The 18,977-nt window shown below is 45.7% G+C and overlaps 2 protein-coding genes across 3 annotated transcripts in view; both read left to right on the top strand.

Moving 5' to 3' along the window:
- The window catches only part of SYT17 (synaptotagmin 17), a 71,117-nt gene extending 58,632 nt beyond the window's left edge, over positions 1-12,485 (top strand). For both annotated transcript variants that reach the window (XM_025207031.1, XM_025207030.1), the window contains one exon: positions 11,184-12,485. In XM_025207031.1, coding sequence (XP_025062816.1) covers positions 11,184-11,380 — 197 coding nt within the window. In that variant the 3' untranslated portion in view covers positions 11,381-12,485. The remainder of the gene's footprint in view (positions 1-11,183) is intronic.
- A 4,719-nt stretch (positions 12,486-17,204) lies between these two features.
- Positions 17,205-18,977, top strand: part of CLEC19A (C-type lectin domain containing 19A) — a 27,349-nt gene continuing 25,576 nt past the window's right edge. The window contains exon 1 of the mRNA XM_006026087.2: positions 17,205-17,623. Coding sequence (XP_006026149.1) covers positions 17,509-17,623 — 115 coding nt within the window. The 5' untranslated portion in view covers positions 17,205-17,508. The remainder of the gene's footprint in view (positions 17,624-18,977) is intronic.

Here is an 18,977-nt window from a genome sequence, read left to right as displayed (position 1 = left end):
ACCGCTTCAGGAAACCAAACGCAGCCATCGCCTCGACCTGGACATGCTGCTTCAGACCCCGAAGCTTCTCTGGATCCGAAGTTCTGTCCAAAGCCTCACGCAGCCCTATTGACTAGGAGGAACCTGACGGGGAAGGTAGTGCTAGTTGGCTCTCTGGGTCCAATTCTGCAGGGGCACCATCTTAAGAGTGCCAGTGTTGTAATTCATTAGTCACAGCCTTATGTCTTACCAGTGCCTGGTATTGTTACATGGCCCGGACACTGGAGCCAGAAGTTGGGTCTAAGGGTACAGTGCAGCCATCTATTCCTTGTGCTGTGTCCTCAAGCATGCTACATATCCAATCGTGGGAGCAAGCAGCCATGTGTCTGGAGTCGTTGGTCTCCAGCCTTCATAACTGAATTTGGAGCAAGACTAATTCTAATGTAGCTAGAAAAGAAGCATTCAGGCAAAACACATAAATAAGTATGTAACCTCCACATTTTTATTTGCACTGTATTGCTCATTTTAAAAAATGCAACCTTTTTAGTGCATAGAAATGAACAGTTTCCTTGATATATCAATATTTCCATTAAAAGGGGATAAAAAATATCTTTTTAGTTCAAAATGGATCACAATGGCAGACTGTGGTATATGTGGGGGCAGAAGGAACTGGTTTGACTAGCTCAGTATGTCCAGGCACTCGACTTCTGCATCTTTAATTGCTTTTTTGCTCTGTCTTGGCTTGGAAATGGATGCTGCTGTTATATAAATGCAGAAATACTGGATGAGATTAAGGCTGTGTAATTTCTGTTACAAAGACAGGTTACTAGAATGGAAGGTAAGTGCTGACCTTGTCATAAACAGGGCAGGTTTGGGGGAATCTAGATGATGAGATAGCTACTTTGCTTTATGTTTTTAAAAACCCTCCAGAATTTGCATTCCCAGAACAAGTTTAATTGACACGACATCTCGAATCTGCTGCACGTGGATAGGGGTGTTCAGAACTCACCAAACTCTACGCTGAATATTGAAAAAGGTACATAAGGTGTCTGAGCCTGTTGCTCAGTGCACTTGTAATGGACTCTGAGGAGTATATTTGACTGCAGGCACTATAATCATCATGGCAAACTGAGCCCTTAACCTTCCCTGTGAAGGGCATTGAGCTGTGTGCCCTTTGGCTGCAGGAAAGCAGGCTGGTATATTCAGGGGCTGGCAGTAGAAACGGTTACTTGCTCTTACCAAGCCCCAGGGTATTTATTCATTACACATTCCTCCCAGCGCCTACTTTAGGATTTGTCTTGGAAGTGCCAAGACCTCAAGTAATAGCTCAAATTAGCAAAAACACTGATCTTCAGCATGTCTGCGCTAATGGGAACCATCTGTGCTCCCAAAGACCGCTCAACAGCATCTCCTTACCACTTGTAATTTGGACCTAGGAGCTCTTGTGGCTGTGGGAGTAGCCTGGTGATCCAGGCTCCTCTTCCCAGTTTTGTTTGTCATCCCTGTGAGGTTCTTGGGTGTAGTGATGGACCCTGAACTTTAGTGTATATGTGCACATATTGGATGGCAGCCAGCAGCACTGGAGAAGCATGCCAAACTTGAATTTAAGTTTCTCCTAGCCCTGTGTTGATAGTCAGACAAGCAGGCCTTATTGTGTTGGGCAGAAGGTTGTGCTTTACTTGGACATAGGGGCTTTGCTGAGCGAAGCCTTCTCCTGGAACCCCATAGTCTGAAATGCAGAAGCTCTGTGTAAGACACATTTGGGCAGAGGCAAAATCCCAGTTATCAGTGCCCATTTGTTTCTGACATGTACCACAGGAAGGTGAAAAAAATGAGCTTGGAGTCTCTTCCCCATACCTGAAAGCAGTCAAGCTCAATATGTCCCTAGCATAGAGTGTGGTTGACTGATTCCAGCACTCCCTATGGAAACTTGCCCTAGCTAAAAGATTCTCTGTAGCAGGGGCCAGGCCAGGCAGTGTCTCTGGTCCTCCCCCTTTGTCAGCTCAGAGAGGATTTGGCCCTTAGTGATGCTTGTTATAACTCGGCAAAAACAGAATTTTGTGGAAGTGAACAAGTGGATGAGGCCTCTGCTAATTTGTGTAACAGGGATGGCAACAAGGATGATTAGCGGTATGAAGCGGCTTCCATGTGAGAAGAGACTAAAGAGGCTTGGCCTATTCAGTTTAGAAAAGATACACTGAAGGGGGAACATGATAAGCAAGTAGGGATTTATTATTTTCTGTCTCTCAATACCAGAACAAGGGGGTCACAAAATGAAACTAGCAGGTAGTGAGTTTAAAACTAACAGAAAGAAATGATTTTTCATGCAGCGTGTAATCAAGTGTGGAACTCATCGCCACCAGATGTAGTGGTGGTTTGGCCAGATTCAAAAAGGGACTGGACAGATTTATGGAGGAAAGGGGCAGCAGTAGCTATTGAACGCGGATGTGAGGGAGACAGCCTCTGAATTAGAACTTCCTGGACCTTAAATGCTGGAGGCTGCAAGTGAGAGAGGAATGGGGGGCAGAGGGAGGGGACAGGCGGGAAACCCTGGTCATACCCAGTTCACTCTCCTTTGCAGCATCTGCTCTCTGCCCCTGTGTGACACAGGAAACTGGGCAAGATGGACCTATGGTCTGACCCAGTAAATAGCAGTTCTTATGTGTAATGAAGTACACGAAACAGTGGCTGAGTCTGAAGCAGCTGTGTCCGTGTTAGCACTCTTGAATGTGTGCAGTGAAGTGTCCATATTAGGAGAACTTGGAAAGGAGAGAATGTCATGTTAGTGCTTCAGTCGTAATGTAAAGGGGTGGGGGGTAACCTTTTTGCCAGGCATGCCACAATTTAATCCTTTGACAAGCATGCTGCAAATTAGACCTTCCTCAAGTGCCACTCTTATCTCCCTGCCCTGCCTGATCTGTTGCTTTGCCTTGTTTCCTGTCTTATCTACCACTGTACTGGCTGTGTCCTCCTCAGTCTGCTGTGTGCTATACAAAGAGGCTGCCCATGCCACTTGTGGTACAATTTAAAGCAACACCTGTGTGTGTATTATATGTTAAAAGTCGTAAGTAGTACAATGAATGGAGAATGACTAGTACCACCAGACAGTGGATGCCTAGTGCACACTAATTAGTGCACAAGGTAGCATTTAATTAGCTCCTTGAGAAAGGAAAATGTTGCAGATCAGGTAATGAACAGCAGTTTCTTGTGCTGCCGTTGAGAGCTGATGCAAATTATATCAGATGCACAGCAAGTGAAACCGGTGACCCATACCACTGATGAAATCTCCTCTCCCTCTGGTGCAGTCTACAAAGACCCCAATTTTTTTTTCAGCTTTCCTCAGTCCTGTAGATGGAGTTTCCCAGGTTCCCCTCCAAAGTTCTTCGTGCAAGAAACAAAATTCTTACTTCTCTTGGCTCTGGTCAAAGAAAGGGACTGATTTTCACAGCTGTATCTGTGAAAATGATGGGTTATGTCCACAGCAGTTCACCTGAGCCATAACAAATGGCTCAGCAAATGCTGACTCTTATCAGTGGGAAGAAGGCAATTAGCTCCCTACAATGAGATGCCCTAAAATGTTAAAGTAAGCTCAGGACTTGATAAGTGGACCTGGATTTTTGGCACACAAAGATGCTTTATCTTATGGAGCATCAACCTTTATTATCTTGAAGGACAAATTCATGGAGACTCTTTATCAACATATGGCAGAGGGCAGGGATGTCTTCTACAGTTTAAAATGCAACATGATTAAAGCAAGTCAGGTATCCATTGTTCAGGTTTACTCCAGAAAATGTCTTAACTATTTCTTAACAAGTCACTGTGCTAAACCAATGCTGCCATGGGTAGTACTGATACTATAACGGTACCAACAGTGGTGGTAGAAGGCGTAATGCAATTAACATCTTAATACTCTAAAAGAATCAGCATGCTAATTATCCAGCACTACAGAGATAAGTATTGGGCTCTTCACTGGGCAGTTAGGGTGAAAGGGCAAGTTATGTGCCTTCAAACAGTTCCCTTGGAATAAGAGAAAATGTGTACACTTAACCATTATAACACTTTTAGTCTCCCTCCTATTTAAAAATCACTTGGATCAGTAGAACAGTATTTTCCACATTGAAGCTCACCTGCTCAGCTTACAGTCCTGACATTAATTGTTAAGAAACTTCTTCTGGCTTGAACTTTGCTGTTGCTAGCCTGTGCTGTTATTAATTGGTGTTGAACTTCCTATCTTGGATGGTTTAAATTAGTGGGGTCCAACCTTTTTTTGGCAGGCCTGCCACAAATAAAGCCCTGCATCTTTTCTAAGTGCAACTCGGATCTCCTTCCCCTGCCTAATCTGAATCTGTTGCTTTGCTTCATGTTCCCTGTCCTGTCTGCCAAGTGCCACAGAAACTTCCTGTGCCACTTGTGGGTTAAATTACATGATGGTGTCTCTCAGGACTGTGCTCTACTTTCTTTCATGCTTGAAACATGCTGTGAGAGAAATTATACTCAAATCAGGGTCTGGAGAGGTGTTTCATTTAAGGATGCTTTTTCTTTTGTCTGCATAATGTTTGTTTTCTGACAGATAATAAATCCCCTTGGGGAATCTCTCAGGCATTTGCCATAGTCATGCTGGATACGTTTATGATATATTGCCTTCTATGAGAACTCGTTAATAACTCTGACAGGCTGTTTGCTAGTTAAAGAGATGGATAGTCTAAACGCCTGTGTCGCATCATGAAGACTGGCCGGTCCAAACAGACGCGATGCCCGTTGTTCCATCATTGGGGGTTGTTTCATCAGAGCCGATGGAGTTACCCTAAATCAAGCCTGGTGCAAATGAGATCAGGCTCTGACCCCCTGGCTTGGGGTCCCAAATCAAATTAAAATATATATTGCCATTTTAAAGATGCAAACCTAACGTTGAATATTTAAATGTAGCCCTCAGAAGTGAGAGAATTTATACAACTATGTCAATACCGTAACTTGCAGTACAGTGTGAAGAGACATGTGCCAGCTTTAAAGACCCAGCTCAGATGCTGGGAGCAGCCTCGCTGAGAAGCAAGGTGGATCGGTCTATGCAGAGCTCTCCACAGCCACAGCTAGATTGCTGCTGGCCCCTGAGCTTGCTTCTTCGACGCTAACTTGGTGTTGTTCCATCTCACTGCAGCCTGAAGCCTAAATGTGCCTACTTACATGTTTCTAAACTAGGGATATCAAGGATTTCAGATAGAACAAACGTGACTGCGTTTTACTAGTTTCCACTCAAAATGTTCTAAAAATGTTTGATAGAACACTCATTTCCTTTGCATGTAGACTGGGCATCAAAGATGCTGGAAAACCAGTCAGAAAACCCAACCGTAGGTGCCACATTAGTTGATAAATACATAAATATGGATATGGCAGGTATTTTCCAATACACTATACATTATTATTTACAAGGGTTGTATGGCATAGGTGCATGTACAAACATCTGAGCAGGCTTAGTGTGTGAGCTTTCCCATGCCTGGTCTGACTTTCACTCTGATTTGTACAGTGCCTGGCCCACTGAGTACCCACATTGCTACTTCTAATATAAATAGGATTGAATTAGCTGAACACAGCATTGTTAGAGCTTTTCTTGACTTGGCAGATTTATTTCTATTTTTAAGTAATAACCTGGGGAGTGTCTGTGTCACAGTTTTGCCTTTGTGAATTTTCCGACTTTCTCTCCTCCAGCTGCAGACATGTGGTGTCACTCTCTGTCCTTAGTACTGTATCTTCCCATAGAAATTTAACATCACAACAGACTTTTCAAGGTGTAGTGCTGCAGCAGCAGGTTCTTTCCTATGGGCCTGCAGTTCTGTCAGCTGTGACAAATGTGCCCTCCCTCAGGCAGCCATAGACTAAAACAGAGCAAAGGGTTTGAGGGTGGCAACCTCTGCTTCCTTCCAAACGTTTCCCCTACATCTAAAATAGGCAAATGTACAAGGGGCTGGTGTCAGCTCTTGGTTCTGCCGCAGCAGCTGAGTGGTGTACGCACAAGGTTTGAACTGCAGGACAGTGAATGCAGCCTTTACTCCTTCCAAGCCGTAAGCACGGAGGCAAATTCTGCACTAACTTTGCACCCCTTACTACTATATTCATTTCCCCAGGTTTGAATGGTAGAAATAAGCACCAGTCTTGGACCTCAGACTTTCATGAACTTCTTGTGTGTAGATTTGAGGCCTTACTCTTAGAGCCTGTCTTTTCTTTTTAAAGGGTTAAGGAAGCCTTTCTTCTAATGAGACTAAAGATTGCCCAAGTGGCCTGGGTCAACTCTACCCTTCCCCTAGTGATTTACAGCATGCCTGGTTGCATGGGCAGTAATCACATTACCCTCCATTATGCATGGGCTTGGCAGAATTCAATGTTTATTTTTTTAAATCATTTTTACAGATAAAATTGATGTTTATTTTTAAGCATTTATTCAATTTTTTAATTGATTTACATGTTCAGGATTGCATGAAATTAGAGGTGTGGGGGCAGACAATTTATTAATGACAATGTAACTACTGTAGGACTGCCGCCAGTTGAGTGGCAGAGCTGCCATCAGGTCCTGGCTCCGCTAGCGCATCGATAGCTCCCTCATCCATTTTGTCACTTCTTGCTTTTGCTCCCAAAAGCAGGGTTTCTGGGGGTTGCAGTCCAAACTACAGTCATCATGGTTCTTCATCAGCCATCATTTTTCTTATATCCCCTTTCTATAAATTTTGTTTATTAATGATAGAAATATCTTTCCGTCGGTCTGTGAGTGCAAGGTGAAATCAACGTTTACCAATAGAAGTTGAATCCTGCCAAGCCTAATTATGCATCAACGAGTAGGTGTTTCCCACAAAGGCAGGCCAAGTCTCGCTGGTGAACATCGAGAAATAGAGCTGTTCCAGCAGACATTATCTCCCCACGGGAACATGGGTGACTGGTGCCTCCTGAGTCTGGGGGGGCACCTGCAGAAGCAGGTGTTGGGGACAGGGATGGTGAGCACCTGCAGAAGCTGCCGGTGGTGGCGGCAGTGGGGACGGGGCTGGCAAGCACCCGCAGAAGCTGCTGGCAGCGGGGATTGCCCTGTTGGGGGTGGGGGGCACATGCCCCGTGTACCAGTCACTTATGCACAGGAAGATTGTGCAGGTTTGGAGGGCAAGGCTTAGCCAGACGGGACAGAACTCCACTGGAAATGCCAGTGCTACTGCTGGCAGGGCAGCAGGAACTCCTGCTCTGTGTGACTGTAGCTCACTGCGTACCTGTTCTGTCAGCAGCAAGGGCCCCAAGGAGCAGTGCAGAAGGACAGGTCTGATGTATCACCAGAGTCTGGCCATCCATATGGATATTCCTGCCTTTGCAAACCCGGCTCCTGAGGTGATGGTGAGTCAGGACCTCTGCTGGGAGGTCCTTGGGCGAACTTCCCCTTCTGCAGTATATTCATAGGCCCCACCTTGCAACTGGAGCAACACCTGCTGCTGCAAGAAATTAATAGTGCCAGCGGTACAAAGATGAGTGACCCCAAAAAGAATAGGAACTGCTGCCTGTTCTGAAGTCAGGGGGAGCATTCCTACTGACTGTGATAGGTGTCAGACCAGCTCTGAATTAACAGCCTGAGGCAGTGTGAAATATCAGCCCGAGAGGTGTAGAAGGTAGAGCCTGGAATTTCTGCCTGTAAATTGTTTGCTCCAAGGGCCATTGCTGTTGTTGCCTACTGAGAGCAGTGTCAGTGGTAGCACTATCTTATGGTGTGGTATTAGCATAAGAGGAAATTATGGAGCCTTGAGAAGGACACGTACAGGGACTGGCAGTACAGCATCTAGCACTTAGTAACTTGCCTCAGCACTGGTAGGCAAGAGTCACCTTCCCCATCAAGCTATACACTAACTCACCCTTAGAAATCCCACCAGGCTTTTCATCCTTTTGCCAATGCAAACCTCCTTACTTTGGCTTTTGCTAATGATCTGTGCTGCTTCCTACTGATGGAGGGCTTTATCTTGCCAGGGGCTAAGCACCGTCACCTCCCATCTCTCTCAAGTGCTCAGTACTTCCCAGGATCATGCCCTTATATGGCATAATTATTTTCTGTTGCTGCTGTGGCAATTGGTTGCATTAGGTGAGGTTCATACAAAGTACAGGATGTTAGGCTTATTCCTCCCTCTTGTTCACTTATCTGGACTCTTTAACGAGTAGCTGTAGTGATAATTACAGAAAATTTGCCCTTTCTAAGCATCAAGCTGAAGAGCTTGGTACACATCTGATTATTTTCTATATGTTAAGAATACCAGTAATAATCATTACACTGATTCATTTATATACTTCCAATTAGAAAATGAAGAATTGGAAATGCCACTGGTTTATTTATAAAGTTGCACTATGTTTAACTTTGTCATCCTTATCGGTGCCTGGACCAGTATTTCACTCTCTTTTTATATAAAGAAGTTTCACTGGCATTGCTTCTGGGGTAGTTGGTTTGCCTGCACTTCTGGGCTGCGTCCAGATGAATGCAGCCATGCGGTATGTGGCGCTGCAGACCCATCTGCGGGGCTACACAGCACACATTCAGGTGTTCTTCATGCTGCAAGGTAGTAGCACGGGGGGCGGTGCTTGACCCCAGGAAATCCCAGGGTCAAAAAAAAACCTATGTGAAAAAAAAACAGGGCTTTGCACGTGGGGGCAGTATGCGTCGCCCAAAACTGGAGCTTGTCTGGCCAGAGCCACGCTCCAGCTGCTGGCCAAGCTCCGAGTGGCAGGATCGCTGCAGCTCCCCCAGGACTCCAGGTAAGGCTGCTGGGGCCAGCACAGTTGCTGGCCCCAGCCTCACCTACCCCACCTGGGATAACCTGCCATGGCACAGGGTGTGCCACTGCTGCTTGTCCCCAAGGAAACAAGCATCCATGCTTCTGTGGACATGGCTCTGCTGTTTTTCTCAGCCACAGGTGCCCCTGTATCTGTCTCCTAAAAATATATGTACAATTCTAACCTATAAAATAATATGATGGATTATTTCCAAACTACTGTTCAAGTCTCTACAACCTTTATCTAGGCCAGGGGCTGACAATGTTTTTGGGTCAAGTGCCAAAAAACCCAGCAGCCTGGACTTTGAAAACGTTGGTGTGCCAGGGGCAGATGGCAGGGAACCATGAGGGGCCTGATCCTTGTCATGGCAGTGCAGCCCCAGCCCCTTCCTTCCCATGGACACTGTGGTGCGCATGCAGCTGCTGCCAGCAACAATTTGGGCTGGGGCTCTGGACCCTGGTGCAGCCACTTGCAGGCCCGTGCCACCTGCCAGGGAGCCTGGGCTGTCTGCAGCAGGCAGGTACAAGCCTGCAAGCAGCTGCACCAGAGCCCTGGCCCCACTCATTGCCAGTGGTGGCTGCAGGTGCGCCTCCAGGCGCATGTCAGGGAAGGGGCTGGGGCACAGGCCATGAGGATGGCAGGGTGGCCCCTTATCTGCTCCAGGCTGGGCACTGGCTACATGCACAGGGGCAACACAGACCACATTGGGATCACCCAGGCCATGACAGGGACAAGGGCCATGGCTAAAGTCTGTACTACACTGCAGTAGCAGCCCAGCTCAGTGCTGTGTTAGCAGGGGCTGGGGCTGGCAGTATGGCTTGGCCTATCCCCAGAGGTGGATTAAGATGTTTTGGGGCCCTGAGGCAAGAAGAGAATGGTGGGGGGCGTGGAGCCCTAAGGGAGCTGGGCTCCAGCAGGGGGAAGGAACATCTTCCCTTTTCAGTGCTGCCGCTGCTGCGGGGGTACGTGACCTGGTTCTCGCTCGCTCACTGGGAGTTAGTGAGCAATGTGGAGTAAGTGAGGGGATGGCTTATTTGTATATTCCCAGTACATGTGAAATGGATATACAAATGAGTCTTCTTGTTTGCTTGCTCGCTGTGGTTGTCCGGTGAGTGAATGAGAACTGGGTGAAAATGAAAGACAAACTATTGTATACCTGGTAACACTGTCTCTGCCTGGCATTCAGGGTAGACCTCGAGACCTGGCCCAGCTAGCCTGTGTGTTAATCTACCTATGCCTGGCCTGCTGGCTCTTGGGCAGGGGAGAAAGAGCGGTGACTTGGGTCTGGCACATAGCTGCCTCTGGGAGAAGCATATGCAGCCTTTCACGGCCAGGTTTGGTGGTTTGGGAATGGGGGCACGTCCCCCACTTCCCTCTGCTCTTCTTTTCCTCCTTCCCCTCGTGGAGATGCCAGGATTTGTAGGCATGCAGCCTCCAAGGGTGGTGCATAGCTCCAGCCCCTTCCCCGCAGTGGTCCCTGAAGTGTGTGGGACAACAAGCCGAGCTGGGACTCCAGGCCCCGATGCAACCGCTTGCAGGCTTTTAGCTGCCTGTCACATCCAGCCTGGGCTCTGAGCAGCTGCTGCTTGCCACAGAGCCTGGGCTGCCTGCAGCAGGGCTTGTATCCTCCCTGCTGCCTGCTGTGGGCAGCCTGGGCTCCAGGGCTGGCAGTAGCTGTCCAGAGCCCAGGCTGGCTGTGGTGTGCCAAGCACAATGGCTTCATGTTCCATACTCTGGCGTGCGTGCCAAGGATTGCCAACCCCTGATCTAGGCAGTACATCATATGCAAGAATCCTCAGGCATTTCGACCTCATTAGTTTCTGCAAAATTGTTTCTGTTAATATGGTGACCAGTGATATATTCCTAATGTCCTCAGTGTGACTTATGCATCTAAGGTCAAAATGCATTTGATCTCTGCAGACATCTAATGCAAAAGATTCCTGTCTACCTGCTGCGAGATTTATAGCTAGGCTTAGGACCTGATCCAGTACCAGTCAGTGTCAGTGGGTGCCTCTTTCCACTGATCCTTTGGTGGTCTCTTTATGCATTGAAATCAAGAGCAAAACTCCCTTTGATTTCTCCAGGCAGAAATTTCACCCTGCAGGACTGCTATCCTGCTGCTTTTTGCAGTGCTCTTATGAATCATTCCCTCCCACTGTCTCATCACCCTGCTTTTTGCTGTTGTGGGGCTCTAATAGATTATATGGAAATTCTGCAATTAGCTGAATTCATCCTTGTGCAGACCTGATCCTGGAATTTGAAGCGTTCTTAGATGCCTTGCACTCACCGCTGCCTGATGAACTTTCTGCACTCACGTAGGGTGGTGTTGGTAGTGCAAGGAAGGGGGCTTTCTGGAAACAGGGCTTGGGGGATTTTATCTGTTTGCTTTTAACTTTGACCTGCTTGCTCCTGTGTTTCTCCAGTGTACGGCCACAACATGAAGAGCAGCAATGATTTTATTGGGAGGATTGTGATTGGTCAGTACTCAACAGGCTCCCCTGAATCGAACCACTGGCGTCGCATGCTCAATTCCCATCGGACAGCTGTGGAGCAATGGCACAGCCTCCGGTCCAGGGCAGAGTGCGACCGAGTGTCTCCAGCATCTCTTGAGGTGACGTGAGAGCAGTCGATTAGCAACAACAAAGCCAAGCAAGAAAATGAAAACACACAGAAAACCCCTCCATGCTCATTCACACACATACTCGCCTGCAGTCAACCATGGAATTGAAAGTAACTGTTGCCGCTGCTGGTAACACAATGGCTGCGTTAGCCTCTGTGCCTCAGTGAACCTTCCTAAACCACATATCACATATTCATACGCCGACTGTTTTCTCAGGGTCACTACCTGTGTGGCCCATTGGACCTGTTACTACTTGCATCTGCTGCTGGACCCACACCTCTGTTTTTAATCCCACGTTCAGTACAGTGGAGGACTATTCAAAAGGTCAGTGTTAACATAGTAGAGTGCTTTACTTTCTCCTGTAGTGTGTAGTGTGGGTTGCACGTGGATTCAACATCTTCATTCTGAGTTAACTGGAAACTTTTTGAGTTCCTTCCACTACCCTTCCAGTACAAACCCATGACTCATTTCATTGGAGATGTAAGTACCCATGTACTCTCTTTGGTGAATGTGGTAAATAGGCTAGAATCTTTTTTTTTAATTGATAGAACATGTGGTGAAATCAGTTCTGAAATCAATCCAGTTTTGTCCTTGTACTAGTTTAATAAAATTAAATTCCTGTTAGTATGTATGTGTGCCTTTGTGTGTTGGAGTATGGGTGTGTTTGTGTGTTATTACACACATGCGACCATATACCAAATGGATCTAATGTTATGTCAGTAATGAGACCTGCCACATTATAACAGTCTGTATACATAAAGTAGGTAGAGTATGATATAGCAAAGTAAATATTTTCAATAGAGTCCATACTGGGAAAGCCAGATGAGGCTTTTAAAAGCCTTTATGTAGTGCAAAAGAACTTGCTTTGGGAGCTTTCACAGTAAACACCGGAGATGATACACAATTTTAATTCTCTTAACAGGCTGCGGTAGGTCTTTCTGTGTTCTGTGTCTTAAACAAGGTAGTTTTTCAAGTCAGTTGAGTGCACTTTGCTACAGTCAAACTGTTCGTTTATTCTGTTGGATGCTTCTGTACATTTTTTTCACGGCATATTGTCTGGTATGATGGAGATTGTATATTTATTGAAAATAAAGATCTATTTATTTGTGCCATGTAATCTGAGGTGTTACTTATTAGAACAACTCAGCTGTGCATCTGACTTGATCAGTTGTGTTCATTGCACCAAAGAAGTAAAGCTGAAATGTTGACCCTGATCCTTTTGTCTACTCATGGATAAATCAGAGTAACTACAGTCAAATCTATTGTGGCTATGTTCATGCTAATATGCTACAGGAGGAAAATCAGGCTCGGTGCTCTTACTATGCATAGTTCTGATCTGGGATGTGCTGAACTCTTTACAAGTCTCATTCCAAAAGGCTTTGGGTGAGATCATTCGGATCTAGACTGGGCCCACAGATTGCCATTTGTCAGCATGCAAAATCCTTAGCTCTTACTGCTTTGTACTGAGTCTATTTAAAAAAAAAAAAAAAGGACTTAAAATGGACTCTTGGCATCAGCAAAGCTGAATCTGACTCTTGACCTTTTCTTTCTTTATCTCCTTTCTAGAGGAAGAAGTATCCATCTTATTTTCAGAGGTATTTACCTAGGTAGTGAGAGGAAGCCCTAGGCTTGTAAGCATGGGTGGGCTATGCTGTCTATTAATGTTATAAACCAATGAAGTGGTCAGAAGCAGGACCCAAGGCACTTTCCTTATCTTTTATTCTGAAACATGTGTCTGCAGGTGTCACAGGTGGAAGCCCACAGGGCATTGCCATGGCTCAGTGGGTAGCATAGCACTATGCACCACTGTGAGCACTCATGGGCTTGAGAATTTGAGTCCTTGTGATAGCCAGAGCCAAAAACATTTGGAGGTGGCACAGAGACAGGGTGTCTGTGCCTGGGGAGCAGAAGGCTATAAAACCCACTGAACTGAGCCTGGAATTTCAGTGCTGAAGCTGGGATCGCTTTGCAGGACTCCTTGGTTTCAGGTTTAGGGCATGTTTAGGGCCTTTTGCATTGCACAGCAAACCAGATTAGAACCTAGATCATCTTGCACAGCTTCAGGATTTGCTGTTCCTTAATTCATAAGACAATGAAACTTGATCACGTAGGAAGGAGCTGGAGGAAAAAGAATAGTGTAATAGCTACACACTTCCAAATGTGACTATGCAAAACAGAGCATCAAAAATGATTGCAGGGCAGTAACTGCAATTGCACAATTGGGAGGCCTTGATATAAACTATTAGAACAGGAAATTAAGCGGTACCTACCAATTCTGAACACATGGGCATAATGCGAATGGCAAAATCCCTATCTGATGGGCATCACCATCTGTGCTGCATATTCTGTACTCTTTCAGCTGACTTCAATGGGTTTGATTCCTGAGAAGCAACTTGGGGAGAACCAGCTCTGAAGAACATTCCTATTAGGGAAGGACCGCATGAGAACTCCACTGCCTGCAATGGGAAATATTCTGTCTTCTGCACAGCATCCCTACTCCAAAGCAGTATCTCTGTGGCTGCATGAGGACTGTAGTGTAGCAGTCCTTGTGTTGCCCTCCTCTAAGACACCTTGTGTCATAGCTCTGGATGAGGGTATGGTAGAGCACAGTGGTGAACTCATTTCTCATACTAAGGCCCTTCCAACTGGTAGCTGCTCTCTGGCAGTGCTGGTGGCTGCTCTGGGGAAAGGTAACAAGTTTGGAACAAGAACTGTAAACCCTTTGGGTCTTGTCTGCACCCAGTGGTGTTCCAGTGGCAGTCTTCCACTGACTGCCACAGAGGCAGGATGGGGGTCCCCTTCTTTCCTTCCCTCTGACATGAGACCTTGGAGTGTGGTTTCCCCCCCTAATTTTTACCTTCCAGTCAATACACCTGTCTAAAGGTAGTTGTTAGCACATGAAACACTGGCCCAAGGAAGTCCATGCCAAAACTCTGGATTTTTTCCTGGTATCCTCAGTGCTCCTGGATCCTCTTGTGAGCAGCTGTAAGTTTGTGGTTCATCAGTCATTTAGAGGGAAATATGGAGGAGTCCTATGCAAACACACTCTGCAGAGAATCAAGCTGTCTCTATCATTGGTGTTTAAGATCCTTGTACAAATGGAAGTGGCTTTAGTGATCACTGGCTCTGACAGTTTGACATCTATGTGGTTTCCAGGCTACAATATAAACTGCACACATCTGTTGAGGCCAACTAGATTATCAAATACAAACCTTGTGAGGCCTGTACCATGGTTTGCTGAGGTGCTGAAGCAAAGATCATACCAAATGCAGCAAATTGTCATAAGCCTGTATTTAGAGCCACATCCTCTCCTTGCTTTGCAGTCAAATGGCCAATGTGGTGTTGGAGTAGCATAAGATTTTCCTGCTTTGAGCAGGGGGGCTGGACTACACAATCTCTTGAGGTCCCTTCCAACTCTAATTTTCTATGATTCTATGATAAATGGGAACACAAACCCAAACCCAAACCACACCAGACGACCAGAGGCATGGCATATGAACTGGAGGGCAGGCACTTAGCACACTGAATATGGAGTTCAAAACTTAGTAGGCAACATGGAAATGGGCCTGAGGAAAGCAGTGAGCAGAAAGCATGAAGAGATCTGTGCACATCACTGGTAAGATAAAGCAGCCATAGGCTGGGTGTGGCCTATGAAGAATGGGTATTTCTAACACAAGCCAAACAATACTGCCAAAAGTTTGACAAAAGCAGAAGGGGTGGCCTTGGGTGGGATGGATTGTGGACACATCTATCTGAAATTAATGGCCATGCACTTTATGAGCTGCAGGTGTGCAAATTAATGACTAGACTGCATTTAAACATGTTGCTTGTGCAAACCCAGCCCAATGCATAGTTGCTCTGCAATATCCTGAATCACTATAAAAGGACATAGTCGGACACAGCTATATATCCTTTCTGTGGTACTAGATGTCTGGGATCCAGCCCTGTAGGTTATTTGGGAAGTCTCTACGCCTTCCATACTTTCTATTCTTTCCTATATTTCTTTAAGGGTATCCATAATTATGTATTTGTGGATTGTTTTTGCAGAAACTGTAATGCTTTCAAGATTTTTTCTCCACATATGATTGATAATCGCTTGCAACCTTAGTGTTAGTTTGTTTGGGAGTTGCATATTAATGAGCTTTATTAGGAAGTGCAAAGAAGCCTTTAGTTGTGTGTTCTTGTAACTTGTTGTTGTGTGTAACTTTAGTTGTGTGTTCTTGTAACCTTTTCAGGGAGTTGCATATTAATGAGCTTTATTAGGAAGTGCAAAGAAGCCTTTAGTTGTGTGTTCTTGTAACTTGAGTACCTTTTCATTAACTAGCTTGAAACATCAGTAGATTTCTCCTTGAGCCATATTGCTTCGTTTTCTGTGCAATTCCAGTGAAAGGGGGGGGAACCCTTCTTAAGATGTTGCTAAATGCAAATGAAATTAAGTGAATTCTTGGACAGGTGAATGAATCGGCCACTGCTGCTGCTGGAACAATCCTAGAATGTTTGACTGCTGACCGCTCTTTGTGTTTCTGTAAATCAGTGGCCAGCAACCTTTACATGCCATGGGCTGGAAAAGCCTCGCTCCGGTCTGTCATGGGCTGGGGGTTTCAGCAGCACATCAGCAATGGGCAGCTCTCCCTGTACCCACTACTACCAGCTGCCCAGCCCTGGCTCAGCTCTTTGCTGCCCAGCCCCAGTGTGGCTGCGGGCATATGCAAAGCGCTCCAACTTCATGGGCCGGATCAAGTGGCTCCACGGGCCAGATGTTGCACGTCCCTGCCTGAAATCACTTCTCTCTTTTCTTTTCTGTGAAAACCGGGGACCAGAGTAGCTTTAGGTTCCAGAAAATTGTGGAGAATCTTAAACTTAATCTGTAGGTGAGAAGGTGACATACAGCAGTTCTACAGAGCTGGCCTCAGGTTTCCAGTGGGGACAGGACCAGGCCTGGAAGAACGACACAGCTCTGCCACCTTTTCCTATTCCTCCTTCACCCCTACCAGCAAAACCACGAAAAGAGGAAATAAGAAACTTTTCCCCAAGCAAAGTTTTGAACATAAAAAGAGAGAAGTCTCAGAGGTTCCAAGAAGTTGACCAGAGACTTTGGGGTTGTACTTGGATGCGTGTAGAAGATGCTCAGATACTCATTGATGAGCAGCAGCATAACACCTGAAGACAGTGAGTTGGAAAAAACGTATTCCTTCAGGCAGGGTTGGTGGTTTCCCCTTATGTATTGTTTGGCGAATGAATAAAATATTGAAGGTTTTGCTATATTCATTTATTCAATCCAGCCCTGGTTTCATAAATGTAGCTTGACTGCATAAAGTTCAGAGTAACAGCTTAAAAATGAAATTAAACTAATTATGAAAAATCAGACCCAATCCAGCCAACTGTTCCAATGACTCCAGTGTCCCTGGACTGTGATGGGGATCCATCTGAGCTCAGGAATTCCAGGATTGGGATTTAAATTAATGCCCACATCTCCTTGGCTGCCATCTTTTGCTGATGTGATCATAGACATCCCTCTCACTCAGGCACTGTTTGCTTGAAGTTGTAGTATCATGGGAAAGGTATAATTTTTTCCACCATCGAGCCACGTGGTTTAACCCCGTTCTCATCCCCAGCGTTGCTCTAGGTGCAGTGCCTTATTGCTGTCAAGGACCCCTTGTACTACAGCTGTGCTCATCAGGGGCCAGGGTGAAGGAAAGTCAGTAGACACACTATTTTACTTTAAAACTTCTGATCCAGCGATCAGGAAAGCAGACAAGGGATGTGGTTTGCTTGGATAAAGAGCTTAACGTTTGAAAGGCTGCCCGCTGGGCCGTGTGCAGGTTCTTATACCCTCCAGGAACTTAAGAAGGTGATTTAAGAGCGACTTCTGGCAGTGAAATGGTCTGCAGCCTCTGCTCAGCCGTATCTCAGTTCTGAACCTCTCTGTTGTTCTGTGAAGTGTGGTGTTACGCTGAAGGCAGCTTGGCCAGCCTTCCTTGCATGACACTGTGAAAGTCTGTAGTTTCGGGGGAGGGTGCAGCACACAAAGTATATCCACATCTGCTCCAGGAATCTCAGTGGCATAGCAAGGCGATCCCAAGCTGAGGAAAAGGGCTACATGCAACTGGCTGTCTGCAGACCTGGGAATGAGATATTGTCCTCAGTCACTGATGGTGGCCAGGGGGGATTTCTGTGTGCTCTTCTCCATGGTTTTGTTCAGCACCCAGGCCTTCCCACAGACAAATATTAAAATCAGCCAAGGTGAGTGCAGATCATTGATTCTGGTTTGGGTAAAGGTAAATGCAAACTTTTTTGTTATTCATGGCTCAGCAAGAATGCATCTTAAAACGTGCAGCCCAAACTTTCTGTACAGCCCAAAACTCTCTTTACATTCAACATTCTTCTTAATTTAGGGTGATGTATTGCAAAGTAATCCTGATATTTTCCATTGCTTTATGTTCAAGCATTCTCTCTGCTGGCTTTATTCCTCTTTTTTGCAGACGTGATCGTTTACCCCTGTAAACAATGCAGTCCTATTCCAAGTTGCTAAGAAGTTTATGGCATATTTGTAAGCTGAATGAGTTTCCTTAAAATGATTCTAGTCAGACATCTGTATTACCAGGCAGTAATAATCACAAACATTAGCAAGTGCAAGTTTCGAAAGGTTTTGGCTTTGGATGTTACCCCTTGTGTTCAGTGCAGAAGGGAAAGTAGTTTTCAGTTTCTTTTATTCCAACTAATTTGTGAAATGGGGCGAATATATGTAAAAACTGTAGAATAGCAGAGTACATATCACATATTCCTGAGCTTCAGAACTTGTCATTAGTATTTTGGGTGGAGAGAAGTACTTTTAAGAGTCAACTGTGACTGGCTTTGATTTCACTGTATGACCCAGTTTGGATGTACATTTTTACTTGGATGGAATGAGCCAAATTATTTTCTGATTTATGCCTCTAAATCTGGAGTACACTGGATTTCATTGAACTTTATTAGATTAGTTTGGGACTGCGAGCAGAATCTGACTCATTGGGTATTGTTCAGTGAATTAGCATGAGAAATAATTACTACAAGCTTAGCTTTAGTGCCAGACAACTAATCAATGGGAGTTTCCACAAAAGTAGTTAAGGAGAGAAAAATGTAAGATACCCGCTCTCTGAGCGGTTACAATGAGATGTCTAGTATTTCTGGATTGTAGAATGTCTACAGAAACTGACTACTGTCTGTATTTTAAAATATAGATAGCATAGGATTTTATTTTGTAAAACTAGCTTTTTTTGGTACAATGTATTACGTTACAATGCTGAGCATCTCAGACTGTGACATTTTTACAACGCTGTTAAAGTTTCATTCCACTGCTCTATCTTTTATAGAATTTCCACTCATAGCATTAGAAACCACTCCCTTCCAACTTTACCCTCATATACTACAGAGAAGGACCAGAGCTGTTCTCAAAGACACAGCCCACACGCACATACACACCAGGGCGACTGGTGCCTTCCGAGTCGGGGAGGGCACCAGTGGGGCACGACCTGCACCCCCCCCCTCCAGCAGCCAGCCAGCAACTGGGGGGGTGCCAGCGGCTGGTTGGCCGGACCGCCCCCCCCCAGGCGGCCGC

The sequence above is a fragment of the Alligator sinensis genome, unplaced genomic scaffold, assembly GCF_000455745.1.
Source record: "Alligator sinensis unplaced genomic scaffold, ASM45574v1 scaffold330_1, whole genome shotgun sequence".
NCBI lineage: Eukaryota > Metazoa > Chordata > Crocodylia > Alligatoridae > Alligator > Alligator sinensis.
The sequence above is the reverse complement of the archived record's forward strand: the minus strand, read 5'-3'. Positions and strand labels throughout refer to the sequence as shown.